The sequence below is a fragment of the Ailuropoda melanoleuca genome, chromosome 12 (assembly GCF_002007445.2).
Source record: "Ailuropoda melanoleuca isolate Jingjing chromosome 12, ASM200744v2, whole genome shotgun sequence".
Taxonomy (NCBI): Eukaryota; Metazoa; Chordata; class Mammalia; order Carnivora; family Ursidae; genus Ailuropoda; species Ailuropoda melanoleuca.
Window position 1 is genome coordinate 46,206,293 of NC_048229.1, and position 19,814 is coordinate 46,226,106.

Here is a 19,814-nt window from a genome sequence, read left to right on the forward strand (position 1 = left end):
AACAAAAAACACAAAAAAATTTAAAATTCTATATAGAGCATATTTTTGTATGTAGAAGCAAACGAATTTGATTAATACTTTTCAAAAAAGATTTTATTTATTCATTTGTGAGAAAGAGAGCGAGAGAGAGAAAGCATGAGGTGGGGAGGGTCAGAGGGAGAAGCGGACTCCCCACTGAGCAGGGAGCCTGATGAGGGACTCAATCCTGGGACTCCAGGATCATGACCTGAGCCGAAGTCAACCAACTGAGCCACCCAGGTGCCCCATTAATACTTTCATATGAAGCATGCAAAGAGCTTAGATTTCGGTTGAAAGTAAAAATTACATGTATTACTAAGACATCTGTATAGTCAGAATTAGAGAATCAAATGCAATTACCAGGGTTTAGAAAGTCAAACACTCTTCAGTTTGAATTCTTATCTCAAAGAAAACACAGGCTACTTTTAGGAAACACTACAAATGTCACGACATACCGAGCATTATTTTTTAAACTACTTTTGAAATTTCAAGAGGTGTCAATTTACTCTGGCTAAATTTTTAAGTCATTTGTAAATTTTAAATTTTATGTCATCATAATATAAATTGTCTCAAGATGTTTGATTATTTCCACTGATTGCCACAGAAGAAATAATTTGCAATATTTTCTTACTTTTAAATATCTTATACTGAACATAACCTAAGGCTTCTCTGCCCATAAAAACTTAAGAAATGTTCAGGTTTAAAAAAACAAAATCAAGTCTCAAAAACTTAAGTGCCTATCCCAAAACATTTTGGAATACAGTGGGATTGGGTGGGGAAGTAAACATACAAATTTGTATAGTTTAGCCTAACAACTCCCAAATACCTCTTATTTAATCTTGTTCACATTTAAGAATGAACAGATCTTCAACACACCTAATCTAATTATGGAATCATTTCAGGGCATTCTGAATAATCATATCATTTATAGGTATTAAAGCAGAACAAACTTTGGATTATGTAACTAAATTATTAAAATTATGCTCTTAGGACATCTGCTGGTAGGAGAGGTTTCTTCAACACCAATGAATGACAAATAATATGTTCCAAGACCATTACAACATTCTTAGACAAATTCAGCTTTACAATGAGATAGCTTATAAAAAAATCGGAGAACAGAATTTTTAGAGAAATTTCCTGAATCGGCTACATCACAAACAGGGGATAAGCCTAATCTGCCCCTCTGCCAAAGAACTTTTTAAATAAGCCTATGATTTAACATCATAAGCATCTGAAATAAATTACTTCTTTACACGGTAAGTTCCAGCCTAGACAGTAGTCTCCTTCCTTATTGTACCCATGACTATTCTAACATGTACTTCCTCTAAGGGTCTTCAGCTTTAAATGAATAGACTCTGACATCAATAATTCTTTATAGAGATGCCTACTTCCTAAGCTGTTCCTCCTTTTTCTGAGGACATACTCAAAAGCATTTTTAGATATTAATTACTTTTACATTTTCTTGTCAAAATGAAAATAGCTTTATATTTCAAAGATAAAAATCACATTAGCATGCTTGGGAATAAACTTTATTACTAGGGCTTTAAAATGCATACAAGATAATTGTAGTAGTACCTATAGTAAATACAAGGATTGCGGGAAAAGGAATTCTTAGAAAAATTCTACTTCCTACCTAGAGTACCTTTTAAGCTCCCTCTGCTGGCTACCATTTAAATAAAGTAGGAAAAAATGTGAATCTTTTTTTCTTTTGAGAGGTGATGAGAGAGGCAGGATGAAGCTGACAATGCAACTATTGAAACTCAAAGGGAAATTCTCTTAAGGCTAAATCTAACTGATGAGTACCTTCTCTAATAAGGCTTCTAGACTTCAAAACAGATTCAGCCACTGGGGTGGGGGTGCGGGGGTACCTGAAATAAGGGAAGTTACTGTCAAGTTTGAATATTAAATTGAGATGCAAAAATGCAAAAGCATTTAGTATAAATCAACCATAAACAGTTATCATTTATTACTGGAAAAATTAAAAATTTAAATATACTTCACAAAATTCATAGATCAAAAACTTATACCACACTATTAATCTATTAGTTTCAATATTAAGGTTTATTTTTTTTCCAGAGTGAGATTAAGTAACAATTTAAATAATTATCAGGATGTATAAATGAACATCCATTCAGATAAAACATTACTGCTTAAAAGTGGCTATCTAAGAAATATTTTGTATGTAATAAATATATTTTACGTTTAGGTTAACAGGCACCATCTTGAGAGCAGAAAGGGTATTTTTAACCAATAAATAAATTACATTCAAGAAAACAAGATGTTTATATCTGAAGTATGATATATCCTTAAACATTTTTCTTCATATAGCACCCAAACTTCCCAAATGTCTAGAAGTATCTCCCAAAATATAACTCATACCTTAAGTCATAAAAATAAAGGCCAAGAAAAAATCAATTTAAGACAAAATGTACAGTTTATATTCTTAATTCCCCATTCAGTAAAATATCAATTGCCAATTTATTTAAAGTAAATGAACTGTATATATGCAATCTGTTAGTGCTGAAAATCTGAAATATAATATTTTTAAAAGTCACTCTTTCTCAAAGTAATTAAAATATTGCATCTCTGGTGGCAAACCTGAAAACTATCAAGCATTTTATTTCCCTAGTTTTCATTTTTCCACTCCCATCCATTGTTTTTTATTTTTTTGTTTTTGGTAAATATACTTACTTATATCGCAAACACAAAACACTGACAATACTCCTTGGTAAACAAGGAAATCCCACAACAGTCCAAGCCTACAGCTTTGCTCCCAAAGTGTGGCACAGGCTAAATGACAGGGGAAAAAAAACAATCAATGGCCCTTATTGATAAAGTCAGAATGCTCCTGAGAGTCCACAACTGTTTGAGAATCTGCTGATGTAATCCTGAAGACAGTTTCAACATATTTTGCAGACAAATATCAGAGAATAAGTCTTTGATTGATAATTTTTCTATTTATTTCTGCCAAGGCGACTGAAAACACGAAAGCCTTTTCATCAGAGAGGTTAGCATAGATGTCAATTTCCTTTTCCTGTTTCTCTGTTAAAAGAAAAAGAGAAAGCTTAATGTAAATGTAATTAAAAAATACTTGAGGCTTTCAAGTATTTCTTTAGATGACAATATAAATATACATAATACTAACAACATATATTAGATGTTATATAGTATATCATGCTACTAAACAAATTTTTAAAAAAATTATACAAAGGAGTTACTGAAATGCCATGAACTAAATGGAAACTGTATATATATATTTCTAGACACAGTCTATAATATCTACATCATTTCTGTAAAAATCTCAAATATTTCTTTCTCTTCAACTAGGATGAGCTCACTCCCAATCAAAATGAATTTTCTCACCCTAAAGACGGTCCTTTCTGAACACTAACAGTCACTTTATGAATATAGTAACTTCTTTACCTTGACCCTGCTATAGAAATAAGAATGACCAACATTTAATTCTATTTTTCTACCTCCTGATTACAAATGCAATCCAAGTTCATAGAAAATTGAAAAGTACAGAAAAACAGAAAATAAAAACCACCTATATTATCTCAGAGCCAGCTAAAATCACAGTAAGTATCTTTGTGTACATTCTGCCAACTTCTTTTTTCAGGCTCTTCTATGATTGTACTTTTGTCTGTTTTTTTGTTTTGTTTTGACTTTTAATCAAAGTTAAATATATAGAGTCAAATCGTTTTTATTCAACTTGCTACAAAATACAGAAGTCCTCCTTCCCCCATGCACACTTCCCACACTCCAAGTGAAACTACTTTTTTTCAGTTGTTTCTTTTTATTTTTACCTCTCTAAGCAACGTTTTTATGTGATGCTATTTCTTGGTTTTAGGCACTATTAATTGACCTTCCACCATGAAAAGTTAGTATTTTATTGTTTTCCGTATCTTAAGCCCCATACTCTCCCCATCCCATCTTCCCATTACAGTTACATCACAATTTTGGTGAGATCAGTATTCAGTGTTTACATTATTCTTCTGACTATATAAATGATTTCAGTTTTCCTGCACATTTTTTCCTGAAGAGATTCTTTTTCCATCTGCTTAGTTTTCATTACTAATGAGTTGTATAGATCTTTCAGAACATCTACACATACTAGGTATTTTATCAATTTTATCTTCTGGAATAAGTCTCTCCAAGTCTTCTGCTCCATTCTGAAATGGTTGATTTCTAGACCTGCTACACAATTATCATCAAGCTCTCTCTCCAACATCATGCTGGATATAAACATCTTTCTCTTGAGTTGGACCCTGTGTCCTGAATCCCAGGACTCTTTCTTGTTTTACTTCTTCCTTTTGATGCCAGGTATCTTGTAGTAGCTTCCTGAGAAAGGGAGTACAGGCAGCAAATTTTTGAGACCCTGAATGTTAGAAAGTGTCATTAGTCTACCTTCATGCTAATTCATAGTACAGTTGACTAAAGACTCGTAGATTTCCTGAGTAGTATGAAGGCAAAACATCATCTTCCAATTAATGGTGTCACTGTTTTAAAAAGAGCCAATACCGTTCTTTATAGTTATTTAAAACGTTATTGCTAAATTTACATACAGTGAAATACACAGATCTTGACGTACAACTGGATGAGTTCTGACAAAATATACATCTATGTAACCCACACCACAATCAAGATACAGGAAAATCCTCATGCTCCTTTCCAGTCAATGCCTCCCCACCTCACCAGCAACTACTGTTCTGATTCTATCACCACAGATTAATATGCCTGTTCTTGGACTTCATATAAATGGCATCCATCACCTGGCATGAACTGTTTTGTGTCTAGCTTCTTTCATTCAACATGTTTTTAAAATTCAATGATGCTGTCTGTTCATATATGAGTAGTCTGTTCCTTGCTGGGTAGTATCCCACTGTATTAATTCCAAATATTACTTTCTTTTCTCACTTTTTTCCCTGGGCACTTGAAGGAGTTTCTCTTTAACCAAAGAGATAGGATTTATGATGATATGCTTCAGCATAATCTACTTTTAACCATCTACTGGTCTGGGAATTTGGTGGGCAATTTCAATGTGGAAACTCTATGTCCTTCAGGTTTGGAAAAATTTCTTGAATTATTTCATCGATGACTTCCTTCTCCTCCATCTTCTATGTTCTTTTTTGGAACATCAGTTATTTATAGATGTTGACCTCAAACTGGTCCTTTAAATTTCTTATCCTTCCCATTCTATTTTTTTCATCTCTTCCTTCTTTCTTCCTTCCTTCCTTTCTGTCTCCTTCTTTTTAGAGAGAGAGAGGGAGAGAGAGAATCCTAAGCAGGTTTCCCACGCTCAGCACAGAGCCTGACATGGGGCTTGATCTCACAGCCCTGAGATAGTCACCTGAACCGAAGTCAAGAGTTGGACGCTTAACCGACTGAGCCATCCAGGTGCCCCTTTCATCTCTTTTTCTATTTCTCTACATTTTGGTACAATTCTTTAATTCTGTCTATAAACCTGTTAAAAGTTTTTCATTTCTGCAATCTTTATACACACAAATATTTTTTTAGATTTGTATTTTGAAGTTCATTTTCTAGGTACTTTTTTGACACCTGCTTTTCCATTTAAATATCATCTTATTCTTGTTTCATGACTATAATATCATGCTAAAAACATTAACAATAGTTTTAACTTTTTCTCTTTCCTGCAAAAACCTGTTTTATCTAAGTTATTGTTTTTTTCCTATTGTTTGGTCTGAGCCTTTCATACAGATGCTTTCTTCTGTACATCTCAGTAATTCTTGATAATATGCTCATATTTAAGAATGGGATCCAAAAAGCTGATTAACTCATACATATCTGTGGAGCTTGACTGTGACCACCAATTTAGGATGATCTGACTGGGCCATTTGTGAAATCCCTAATGAAAGTATCCTTATTTTAGGCCCTTTCTCTTGGGTTTTTCAGATTTACTAGAGAAGATACTGCTCATCTCCTACCTCAAAGACCCAAGCCTGACCACAGAACTCAGGATTTACCATCTCCAATTTTCACATAATCTTCCTGATTTCAATATAATATCCCTGCCCTCAATGACACCTGGTGTTCTCTAAATCAGGGACTGTTTTGTCTTATCTTTTGAAAGGGTAAATTTGGAAGGAGGGGGAAATGAGGTAAACAGCCCTAGCAGGCCATTAAAAAATAAGACTTCCAATCTCATTTTTAGCCTCACCTTCATCTTTACGCTTCCAGACATAACTGATATGCACAAATTCCTGACCTTAAGGCAGTTGTGTAATAAAAATCAGTTTATTAGTTTTCCCAAAGGGGCTAACAATTTAGATCCCATGGTTCTACTAAAGCAATTATCACTTTCTAGAATTCTGCTGCTTTTCCCGTTCCTTGTTCTTGTGGAATTTGGTCCTTAAAAAAAAAAAAAAAATCCCTTTACTATATTATTACCAGGATTTGAGAATGATGGAGAGCTTCATGTAGTTACTCAATATACCAGCTTTAATGTGAACTGTACATAAATCTTGTATGTTCATTAATAAGATATTCAGAATTGTCCATTTTAATCTAAATGTCACTCCTACTTTACTAATATTCAAAATAATCATACTCCCCTCATATAAAATGAAAACTTATCTTAAACCAACCAAGATTTTAAGTTTAATGGTTTGTTTTTATGACCGTATAAAGATATTTTGCTATCTAGGTATCTAACAAGCTTTCCTTTTCCATTGTTTCTTCTTCCTATTCTTTTTCAAAATATAGAAAACAAAGTCGATTAAAAGTGTTTTTTATACACCAACTGTCCTTATTAAAGGTAAAGCTTACTTCAAAGTTTTCAAGTACCCTATGAGCAAGGAATCAATAAAAACTGAATTAAAGTAAATAGCTATTTAATACTAAGAAGCACATGAAAGAAGTCTATTCTAAAATACATAGAGATTTCAAAAGTTCATATTTCTTATCCGGATTATATTTAGAGAACATGGTCTGCCTCAAGGGTTGGTAAAATACAGCCCAAGGTCAAATCTGGCCTGCCACCTGTTTTTATAAAGTCTTCCTGGAACACAGCCATGCCCATTCATTTACATATTGTCTATGGCTGCTCTCCAGCTACAATGACAGGGCAGAGTAGCAGCAACAGAAGGCTGTATGGCCCACAAAGCCTAAAATATTTATTATCTGGCTCTTTACAAAAAAAAGTTTGCTGACCTCTTCCCCACCCTCCCCCATGGCCTACATGAAAAGATTCCAGTTTACTCTACAAAAATTGCTTTGAGCATCTTCCTGTTTGTATTAAAAATAAATCAAAAGCATATCTTACTCTAGAAATAGCTTAAAACTTTTCTATTAATAAGCTCAAAATATCTGAAAAAAATTGATAGCTAACTAAATTATTTTCTCAAGTTAACATGAATAAAACTTCAGACCTGCACATACAGATTCCTAGCACAACTATCTAGATTTCATTTCCCCAACTAAAAGACTGTCATTATCTGTTTTCTCATCTCCTCTCACTCACCAACAGAAGCATTCCTTCTCCATTCTTTGGGTTACATTCCCTTTACTTCAACTGAAAAGAATGTTCTGTTTTCTGGGCCAAGCAGTATTTCTCTGCTTTGCTTTGTTTTGTTTTAATTTTTCTGTTGATTTTTGTTTGCCTAGTTTCCGTTCTGAAACAGTTTTAAGCACAGATTTTCTGATTATCCCATGTTAAAAAACATTCAAATTTAGAAAGTAATTCAAACTCTCTGGAAGAGCAGCATAAGAGAAGGAAAAAGAAAATGGAGTAAAATTACCCAAGGAATTAAGGAGTATCTAAGTATTCTTCAAAAAATACAAATATGATATAAGCCTTATTCCTTTAGCCATACAACACTAAGAAACCATTAACTCTGAAAAAGCTAAGGACAGCTATACCAGCAAAGTTATTTTCCCTAACAGTCATAATTTTATTGAAATAAAAGCATACAAAGTAGAGAGAAATGGTAAACAGGTTAAAAAAAATTCTCAATGTCTAAAATAAGAGAAATTTACACTTATGCTTGACTATCTAAAACTGAATGCCTGAAAAAGCAAAGTATAACTCACCAACAAGATAAGAAATTATAAATGTGTTTCATTGAAGATGAAATTACTTTGATAGAGGTTTTTAAGCAATTATAAAGAGCAATCATCCCTTTTTTCCATTAATTACAGGCTTGAAAGTCTCAATTGCAAAAGATATTCATTCATGGCCATACAGGGGTTCATTATCCTAGTCTAGTCTCTCTACTCTTGTGTCATCTTTGAAATCTTCCATGATAAAAGGTTTTTTAGAAGATGTATAAAAAGAGAAGCTGAAGTTTTAGTTAACCGTTAAAATCAAGTTACTGGCAGACATACTAGTTATCAGAAGAAAGGAGAAAATCTGTAAGGAGAAATATGAATATATTTTGGACCAAGAAGAATTTACCTAACTATCCAAAAGCTGCCTTAAAGTACACAGGACACACTGAGCAATTTAAAAATTCATACTGAAGAATACTTTCAATAGTAAATTTTAAAACTCGTAGTATAACAGTTTGAAATAAGTCTAACAGAACTCAGATTTACCTTTAAAAACAAACAAATAATCATTTTTAACAGGCTTCTCTAGGTTGTCATATACAAATTATTATCTCTGAACTCTACTATCATCAGTTTATAACAAGGTGAATTTTACCTAATTTGAGCATTTAAACTTTTCAATAAGAATTAAATTCTGTGATTTTTTTTTTTTAAACGAGCATCTACCCTGGAGGAAATGTTTTCAAACTAAAATATGAGTTGTGATTTGAAGTCCAAGAGCTCAATGCCTACCAAACACTTTCTTTACTACTGTCTAATTAAGATCTAGAAAAATTTAATACTTGAAAAACAAAACTGCTTGGATTTATTCATACCTCTTTCTTCCTCATGTTTTTTGGCAGATGCAGTTTTAGGTCTTCCTCTTCCTCGTCTGATATGATCTGAATGGCTGTTACTTCGAGACCTCTTTCTGTTTTCTAAATCCTTATTTACTGTAGAATTTATCTTCTCTCGCCTAACTCTCTCTGTTCGCCTCCTCTTGGCCTCATGCTTGTTTTCTGTATGGATGAATAAAAGTGATATATTTTAGGGCTTAGCAAGAACTGTTTGCCCAAGTTCTCATTGTCTTCTTTTTCTTTCTAAATAGCACTAGAGTTTGTTGCCTGGCATATTTTATAAAACTACAACCATAACATCTATGTTCCTCACACCCACACAGAAAAAAAAGAAATTCAACAGAATTCAGATCCACATTAACTCATGAGGTAGGAGGAATTGTAACAGAAGACCAGTTTCTTTATTTGGCACCTTTAATTTCAGCTCCTACATGTTCACACAATTTCACAGTGATCTTTCTGCCTTTTTCCTTCTCTCTGCTTCAAAGCTAAAAATGGTAAAGTATTAGAAAAGGAAAAAAAATTTCCATTCCTTTTTGCCCTCTACTCAAATTATAGACTGAAACACGTCAAATACAGAAGCAAAACTGACCTTAGCCATAATACATTAAGGTCACCAATAAAAAGCAAACAGAAAACATCCACAGAAAATATAAAAACACTAGGGAAGTAATAAGTAGTTTTCACTTTAGCCACAGATGAGATCATTTCTGACATTCTCAGAGCATGCAGATCCCTAAATGGAATAGCAAAAGGGGAACTTTACTCAATATGGTGATTTAATTAATGCCAAGAAGCCATCCTTCTCACTCCACAAACAATTCAAAATGTTGGATAAGACAAACAACAAACAAAAAACTTGCTTTAATACATACCTGAACTCAAAAACAACAAAGAGAATTTCCCAAACCACAATGGTAGAGGGCCAAAATAGACAAAATTCATATCCCAAGAAGGGAATGATTTAAAAGACTGTAATATAAGTATGCTTAATAGACCAGTGTAAGATTAAAAAAAAAAAACTTTTTAAGTAAAACAGTAATGGTTATTTCCAAATACTGTACCCTTAGAGAATTAGTTAATTCTATTCTCAGATATACACCAGATGATGCAACGACACTTAATTATTCCAGATTGCAAGGAAGTTTGATCAAAGACAACGATGGTCTTGTTAAAGGACTCAAGGGCTAACTTGAAAAGGCTCCCACTGACCACTTTAGGACAATCTGAGCATCAGTACAAACAGTAACTGTAACATCAAATATACTTAAAACTATAAGTACACGACATTAAATTAAAAAAACACAAGCAAAAACTACTTAGCCACCATAGGAAGATGCTAAAGAACCAACTCCCTATTTTGAAAACTTAAATAGAATAGAAAGAATAAAGCATTTACCCTGCCTTTTCTATTCAAACTATACCACTCACTGGGTAACCATGGACAGATAAAGAGAAGTTCTAATTTAAGAATTACTGTGGCTAAAAAATAAAGAATGATAAAATCAAAGTATCACCATTTTTTTAAAGATTTTATTTATTTGAGAGAGAGAGCGAGAGAGCACGAGTTGGGGAGAGGCGCAGAGGGAGAGGAGGAAGTAGGCTCCCCACTGAGCAGGGAGCCCGATCTGGGGCTCAATCCGATCTGGGGCTCAATCCCGGGACCCGGGATCATGACCTGAGGCAAAGACAGACGCTTAACCAACTGAGCCACCCAGGCACCCCAAAGTATCACCATTTTCAAACAGAAATGAACTAAAGGATGTAAGTGCTAAATAGAAATAGCTAACATTACAAAAACAGAGATAAGCAGACTTTATGGGTCACCTAGTCTTATCAAGAAAATCAAATCCCATCAAGCCTTTGAATCCAAATTACGATTCACAGGAAAAATAAAAGTCACTGGAGGAATGTGTTATCCCACATGAAGACCCAATACCTAAATACCATATCCAGATGTAAATGTGATAGGTTCTTTAACATACAANTTTTTTAAAAAAAAATTAAAAAAAAAAAAAAAAAAAAGAACGAAAGAAAACAATAGATTAAAGCTAAAAAAGACATTGCCCATAGGTACTGTGTGGACCTTACATATCTGTTTTTTAAAACTTTAAAATTTTAAAGTTTTTATGAGAAACCTGAAAATGTCACCACCACCAGCTGGGTATTAAATATTAAGGAATTATTGTTAATTTTAATTGCGCTTATATTTTTAAAGTTCTACCTTTTAGAAACATATAATGAAACATTTATAACAAATTATATGAGATTTGCTTAAAAATAATATGCAAGGGAAGGAGTAAACATGGGTATGAATGGGGCCAGGGCAGCCATTTTCTTTCTGCTCTTGTGTAGCTTAGAACTTCTTAAAAAAAAAAAAAGTTGATTGGGGCGCCTGGGTGGCACAGCTAAGGTTAAGCGTCTGCCTTCAGCTCAGGGCGTGATCCCGGCGTTATGGGTTCGAGCCCCACATCAGGCTCCTCCGCTATGAGCCTGCTTCTTCCTCTCCCACTCCCCCTGCTTGTGTTTCCTCTCTCGCTGGCTGTCTCTATCTCTGTCGAATAAATAAATAAAATCTTAAAAAAAAAAAAAGTTGAAATAGTGATAGGTATAGCTTTTTATAGTATGCCTTTTAAAATTCAACAATGAATTTAGGTTTGTTCCTCCAGCTACCCACCCATCTCTGCAAACTTCTCAAAAAAGAGCTATCTGTACTTTCTGCCTTCAGTTTCTCACCTCCCATTCACTAATCAATCCACTCCAATACAGATGCCCACTCAATGAAACCTATCATCAAGAAGGACAAAAATCTGTTACCAAATCTAACAGCACCTCTCTTTAATCATCTTAATACCATCTCTCAAAAATTCAACCAAGATGACTACTCTTTTCCTTAAATTATTCTTCACTTGATTTTCTGGTTTCCAGGTTTCCCATCTCACCAGCCATTTCTCTTTGTCTCCTTTTGCTGTCTTCTCCCCCAGGTCCTTTCTCATCTTTAATATTAAAGCTGTAGGACTCTGACCTGAGCCCTCTTCTCTTACTTACATTCTGTCGAGATAATCCATAGATCCAAACATCACACTCTATTATTTATGGTGGTTCCAAAATTTATACTTTCAACTCTGACCTCTTCCCAAAGGTCCAGACTGCCTACCCGACAGCTTCACTCTAATAATATCTTACAAGCATTTCAAAATGTATCAAAAAGGGGCGCCTGGGTGGCACAGCGGTTAAGCGTCTGCCTTCGGCTCAGGGCGTGATCCCGGCGTTATGGGATCGAGCCCCACATCGGGCTCCTCTGTTGTGAGCCTGCTTCTTCCTCTCCCACTCTCCCTGTTCCCTCTCTCGCTGGCTGTCTCTATCTCTGTCAAATAAAAAAAAATAAAAATAAAAATAAAAAATAAAATCTCAAAATGTATCAAAAAATCACTCTTGCTTTTCCCTCCTCCAAAGCTTCATTATATTAGTAAATAGCACCATCCAGTTGCAAAAGCCAAATAATTTGTAGTTATCTGTAACTCAGCCTACTGCTTCTTATATCATCACAAATGTCCACAGGTACTCCTTGCAAAATATATCCACAATTTCCTCAGCTCTCTACCTCTGTGGGCAACATCCAAACCAAATACGTTTCCTACATACTGCCAAAATTATCTTTAAAAAATTCAAACTGTATAGCTCCCCTTCTAAAATCTTTCATTAGCTTTTCATTGTATTTAAAAATAAAGTCAAATTTCCTTACCAAAGACTACAACTGTCTATAAGACCTGACATTTGCCTCTCTCTCCAATATTCTCTCATCCTGCAACACTTTGTTCAGTATACTCCAGACATGCCCTCCTTTTAATAAAAGTTCTTTCTTCCCCTTAAGTGTCTGCATTTGCTAATGCTTCTGCCTAGCGCTCTCATTCCAAAACTTTTAATGAGACCACTTATTTACTTCAGATGTTGATTTATAGCTTACCCCATCTTGAGTCTTACAGCCCAAATTACTTTTTATAATCTAATACTATAATCTGTTATTTACTTATATGCTCAATCCCCCATTAGAATATAAACTCCATGAGAGCTGGGATGCCTTTGTCTGTCTCATTCACAGATTCTAGAATATCATCTACACATATTAAGTAGTGCTAAATAAATAAAATCAGACTGAGCACATGCATCTACCTCCCCGTTCCTGGAAAATCCCACTGAAAAGAGAATAAACATGGGTGAAAAAGGAAAATAGATCTGTACTGATGGAAACAAGGAAAGGATGCTATCAATCACCCAAAATTACAGAATTTTAGCAAACCAGCAAGCTCAACAGATTCTAATTAAGAAACCAGAATAGGGAGCACCCAGGTGGCTCAGTTGGTGAAGCCTCCAACTCTTGATTTTGGCTAACATCATGGTCTCCGGGTTGTGGGACTAAGCCCAGTGTCAGGCTCCATGCTCAATGGGAAGTTTGCTTGAGATTCTCTCTCTCCCTCTGCCCCTCCCCATGCTCATGCTCTCTCTCTAAAATAAATAAACAAATCTTAAAAAAAAAAAAAAAAAAAGAAAGAAAGAAACCAGAATAGAAGACACTACAATCCAAAATAGAAACAAAAGATGGCTCCTATAGAAGGGACAGCTGTTCTGTCCCCTCCCAGGACAGAACAAAAGTACAATAAGGGAGAGCAGGCCACAGAGTGATCATCAGAATACCTACAGGACTACTGCAGAGCAAATGACATCAGGAAGTAAAGCTCTCAGGAACCAAGCAATGTTCAAAGGAACTATGAACCTCCAAAACATAGAAGACACAAACAAACAAATGGCAGCTCCTCATAAAAATGAAATAATGTAAGGAATTTCATATTCTCTCCCAGGATGAAGCTTTCCTTATTTTGGCCATCATGGAATTCCACAGTGTCTCCCAGTTCATGTAATTTACATCCAAAAGCCTGCCAATAAGCTCCTCCCAAGTGTACACTAAAGAGATCTATGATCAAAACTGACCTTTAAAACAGTGTAGAATAGTCATGAAAGTTATCTACACTGATAAATCAAATCCTTCATTTATGAATATCAATAGGCAATTAAGGTTTACCAGCAATTTAAGGAAAATAAAAAGTGTAATAGAGAAGGAACAAGTTAAAACAGGAGGAACAAAAGTAGTTCAAGAAACATGAAAAAAATAGGGGTGCCCGGGTGGCTCAGTTAGCTGAGTGTCCTGTCCAACACTTGGTTTCAGCTTGGGTCATGATCTCAGGGTCACGGAATCCAGCCCCACACTGGGCTCCATGCTCAGTGTGGAGTCTGCTTGTCTGTCTCCCTCTGTTCCTCCTTTACCCTCTCTCTCTCAAATAAATAAATAAATCTTAAAAAAAAAAAAAGAAAAGAAAAGATAATCTTAAAACATTGTATTGCATACACCTTCAGAGAGATCTGATTGGACTTTATATCATTAAGAATAAGATTCTTGGGGCGCCTGGGTGGCACAGCGGTTAAGCGTCTGCCTTCGGCTCAGGGCGTGATCCCAGTGTTATGGGATCAAGCCCCACATCAGGCTCCTCTGCTATGAGCCTGCTTCTTCCTCTCCCACTCCCCTGCTTGTGTTCCCTCTCTCGCTGGCTGTCTCTATCTCTGTCGAATAAATAAATAAAATCTTAAAAAAAAAAAAAAAGAATAAGATTCTTTTGCAAAAATAGAAAGCTCAATCCTGAAATTCATATGGACTCTCAAGCAATCTGAAATAACCAAAAGAATCTCGAAAAACCTCAGAAGTCTCACACTTTCTGATTTCAAAACTCACTACAAACTACAGTAATCAAAAAAGTGTGGTACTGCCATATGACAGATATATAGACCAAGAGAATAAAATAGAGAGCCCAGAAATAAATCCTTGAATATATGGTCAAATGATTTTCAAAAACAGTGCCAAGATGATTCAAGGGGAAAAAGATAATATTTTCAACAGTTGTATTGGAAAAACTGGATATCCACATATAAAAAAAATGTAACTGGACCCTTACTTTATACCATATGCAAAAATTAATTCAAAATGGACTGAATACCTAAATATTACAGCTAAAACTATAAAATGCTTAACACTGGACTTGGCAATGATTTCTTGGATATGGCACTGAAAATACAGGCAACAAAAGAAAAAAGGGACAACTTGGATTTCAACAAAATTAAAAACTTTTGTGCATCAAAGGATAGTATCAACAGTAAAAAAAGGCAATTAATTCATGCAATGGGAGAAAATATTTGTAAACGTTTATCAGATAAGGGATTAACATCCAGAATAAAAAGAACTTCTACAACTCAATAACAACCCAATTCAAAAATGAGAAAAGAACTTGAAAAGCTATTTATCCAAAGATGACAGGCAAATGAAAAGATGTTCAACATCACTAATCATTAGAGAAATGCAAATCAAAACCACAAGTTATCACTTCATACTGATTAGAATGGCTCTTACCAAAAGAACATAAAATAAGTGTTGATGAGGATGTGGAGAAATTGGAAACTCTGGGCTGCTGCTGATCACTTAAAATGGTGCAGCTGCTGTGGAAAACGCTATGGTATATCATATACATAGAAATGCCATAAGATCCAGCAATTCCACTTCTGGGTATATATACAAAAGAAATGAAAGCAGGAAATTGAACAGATATTTGAACAACCATGTTCACAGCTGCATTATTCACGACAGATAAAAGGTGAAAGCAACTCAAGTGTCCATCAATGCATGAATAAACTAAATGTGGTATATACGTACAAGGAAATATTAGTCAGAAAGGAAATTCTGACACAAGCTACAACATAGATGAAGTCTAAAGACATTATGCTAAAGAAAACAAGTCAGACACAAAAAGATAAATGTAGTATGATTCCAAATTGGAAGTAACTACACTAGTTAAATTCACAGGTGCAGAAAGAAGAACAGTGGTTGCCTTGGGGAAGTGGGAAAGGGGAATGGAAAGTTATTGTTTAATGGGTATGGCATTTCAGTTTGGGAAGATGAAAATAGTCCTGGAGATTAACAGTGGTAATGCTTAAGTACACAAAACGAATGCACTTAATGCCACTGAAATGTTCATTTAAAATACAGGGTGCTCAGTCAGTTAAGCATCTGCCTTCAGCTCAGGTTATGATCCCAGGGTCCTGGCATCAAGTCCAGCATCTTGCTCCCTGCACAGCAGGGAGTCTGCTTCTCCCTCTCCCTCTAACCCCTGCTCGTACGCTCTCTCTCTCTCTCAAATAAATAAATAAAATCTTTAAAATGATTAAAATACTGATTTTATGTTATGTGTAATTTACCACAAAAAATGTGAAAAAAAAAATAAGATTCAATAAAAAAAGAAGAAATTAGGAAACAAGATGAACTGCCAAAATCAAAGTGCAAAAGACAAGCTAAATAATGGACACCTCTGAAAGACAGAATCATAGGTCTGACAAAGGAAATCAGTGAAATTTCCTGGAACATCAAAAAACAACAAAAAAAGAGAATAGGTGCAGTAAGTGAGGAGAAATGAAGGAAAGATCCAAGAAATCTAATACTCATCCATGACACAATTACTGATTGCCCACCCAATATTCATTCTTCTCCCTCTCCATTAAGAACAGAATGTTCTGATCAAGAGGGCAACAGGTCCAGCTAAAATATATACATTCGAAGACCCTCCTGCAGATGAAGTCGCCATGGCATTTTGTTCTGGCCAATGACAAATAAATGGAATTGGGTAATGTTTCCAGCACAATTTTTTTTTAAGGGGGTAAGCATAGCTGGCATGTCCCTTTGTCCCTTTGCCCTTCCCTCTTCTTCTTCTTGGAATGCTTAAGGGATGTCTGGGGGTACAACAGCTACCTTGTAACAACGAGGATGAAAGCCAAATCTCAGGGCAGAAGAAAGAGACCAACCTAGGTCCTTGATGATACCACTGAATCACTAGTCCTACAGTGCCAACTTCATCTTTCTTCACGAAATAGTGAAAAAAACCCTCAAACTATTTGTCTAATCCAGTGTCAGTCTCTGTGGATGGTAATCCTGATATATCATCCAACAAGTATGCAATCAGTATGCCAGGAGGAAGAGAAAAGAGAATGGGGAAAAAAGAAATAATAGGTAAAAATTGCTCTAAACTGAAGATCTGAAACCTCAGATGGAAAGGAAGAATGAAAATGACATTTAAATATGAGTACAGGGCTCCCGGGTGGCTCAGTCGGTTAAGTGTCCGACTCTTGGTTTCGGCTTAGGTCATGGTCTCAGGGTTGTGAGATCCAGCCCCACGATGGGTTCCATGCTCACCGCAGAGTCTGCTTGTGACTGTTTCTCTTCCTCCACCTCTGCCCTTCCCCGTACTTGCATGTGCACATGCACACTCTCTAAAATAAATAAATAAATCTTTAAAAATAAACAAATATATGTGAATACACAGTAAAGGCCTTCCACACAATGGAAAACAGGAAATGTACGACCACATACCTTCTATGAAAAAAATTTTTCCAGGTCTGAAACAACTTTCTGGAAAATTTATTTCAGAAATAAAAACACGAGTTAAAAAAAAAATGGTAGTGAAGAAAAATGAGATTATCCTAAGAGTACAAAGGAAAGAAATCTTAGTATGACAGCTATGCAGCAGACCTAAAACAGTTAGTCATAATTAGAAGTCAGAAGATTCTACAAAAAAGTCTTAAAAATGAATATACTCAACATTTTACAAACTATATGATTAACGACTTAAAAGTACAGGCACAGAGGTAAATAAAGGTATGCGTTCTTTCACCAAAGGCAAAAAAAAAAAAAACCCTAAAGCCATGTCCCATATATGAATGTATAGCAATTTTAAGTGATTAGCAGATAAGAAACAGTGTTTTCCAAAAACAAAAACAAAAACAAAAACAAAAAACAAAAACAAACCTGCACTGTCAGGAAATTGAGAACTGAGGATCACTGACTACTGAATTAATGTTCAATCACTGGGTTTATAAAAAGTACTGACAATTGGCAATAATCATTTCACTTTTCTCTCTTAACTAAAGTGAGTATGTCATTTATAGACTTCTTGGCTTATTTATCAGCCTTTGCCTGTTAATTTATCTTAGACAATAATTTGAAAAGTTTAGGTTTAATTTTTTAATGTTTTTTTTCTTCCCCCAATTAAAAGTGAGGAGGTTTTTATCTGACTAAACTTAATCTAAAACTCAGATCCACTGAGAAACATACGGTTAAACACCAATAAGCTATTTCAATTTCTTACTGTTTTATCTTTTTTCTTACCTTTAGAGGAAGTCTTTTACGAACTAGTATGTCATTTAGAATTTCAGTTTCCTTTTTCCTTACAGTTTTTATAATTAAAATTTTAAAAGGAAAAAGGTATACCCATAATTATTAAATGCAAAATGGCACCCTTGATGTCACAAAACAGCTGGAATAGCCTTCAGAAAAAATAAATTTAGGGGTGCCTGGGTGGCTGAATTGGTTAAGCGTCCAACTCTTGATTTCGGCTCAGGTCATGATCTCAGGGTGGTGAGACTGAATCCCCCATAGTGGGCTCCTCGCTCAGCAGGGAGTCTGCTTGTCTCTCTCCCTTTGGTCCTCCCCCAACTCTCTCTCAAATTAAAAAATAAATAAATAAATAAAATATTTTTAAAAAGAAAGAAAAAGAAAAACCAAATTTAAACATTTGGAACAAAGCAGAGCTTGTTCTCACCAAAAATGGTTTCTGTCAGAATTTGGTGACTGATTAAATATTTGAATCGTGTTCAAGGTTTGGTCTATAGTACAGATACTCTCAATTTTAGGAAATACAATATTTCCTTTAATCCCATTTTAATTTTATTTTTTAAAAGATTTTATTTTTAAGTAATCTCTACACCCAATGATGGGCTCGAACTTACAACCCCAAGAACAAAAGTCACGTGCTCCACTGAATGAGCCAGCCAGGAGCCCCTTCTTCAATCTCTTTTTAATGGGGCGCCTGGGTGGCTCAGTTGTTAAGCATCTGCCTTCGGCTCAGGTCACCAACCCCAGCGTTCTGGGATCCAGCCCCGCAGGGAGCCCTGCATTGGGCTCCCTGCTCAGCGGGAAGCCTGCTTCTCCCTCTCTCACTCCCCCTGCTTGTGTTCCCTCTCTCACTGCCTCTCTGTCAAATAAATAAATAAAACCTTAAAAAAAAAAAAAAGAAATTGCTTCAAACTGACAGTTTAGGACTTAATCTCAAGGCTATTTTTTAAACTCTTAGGCAATCATTCAATTTAGAAATGAAATCCTATGTGAACAAGATAATTAATTTTTAAAGGTTTATCTGCATTTAATACTGACTCCCCAAAGAGAGTAAAAGAAACAACACATATCTAACTCATTTGGAAAGTTGTCAAAGAATTATTAATTGCCTCAAGGTTCTATGCACTCGTACAAAATACTGAGCATTTCTTAATACAGATTTATTTGTAACACTCATCTCTTCCTCTCACCAAAATTTAAAAGCTTTAAAAAATCCTTTAATTTCCATAATAAATTTTGTTTATTTAAATGTATTTTCAGCTAGACAAAGTTCTATACAGGTCTAGTGTCCTACCTCCCTATTTCTACTATGTTATGAAGATACACAGATAATATATTTGAAAAATTTGAGTTTTGAGCAATTCAAGCTTAGATAAATCTGACTTGACAGATTATTTTCCTCCTACACGTCACAAAGTTACAAAAGAAATTTCAACCCACTGAAATTTAAAATTATCTTTTATAGCTTTGATTTCACTTTTAAAATAAGTGCAATCTGAACTTCACAGATGGCTCGCTTTCTTGTTTTAAATGTTTAATTATGTAAGTAAAAGTCTTCCTTGATTCCGCCCTCGTTATTTAGTGATCTATCCATTTATGTGTTACATGTAGAAATAATTTTGTGGGGT

General features: G+C 34.9%; 1 protein-coding gene across 1 annotated transcript in view; it reads right to left on the bottom strand.

Annotated features, from left to right (window-relative positions):
• Positions 1-127: 127 nt before the first annotated feature.
• C12H16orf87 (chromosome 12 C16orf87 homolog) overlaps positions 128-19,814 on the bottom strand; it is a 30,481-nt gene continuing 10,794 nt past the window's right edge. Inside the window, 2 exon segments of the mRNA XM_002930761.4 lie at positions 128-3,060; positions 8,901-9,083. Of these exon segments, the coding sequence (XP_002930807.1) occupies positions 2,942-3,060; positions 8,901-9,083 (302 nt within the window). The 3' untranslated portion in view covers positions 128-2,941.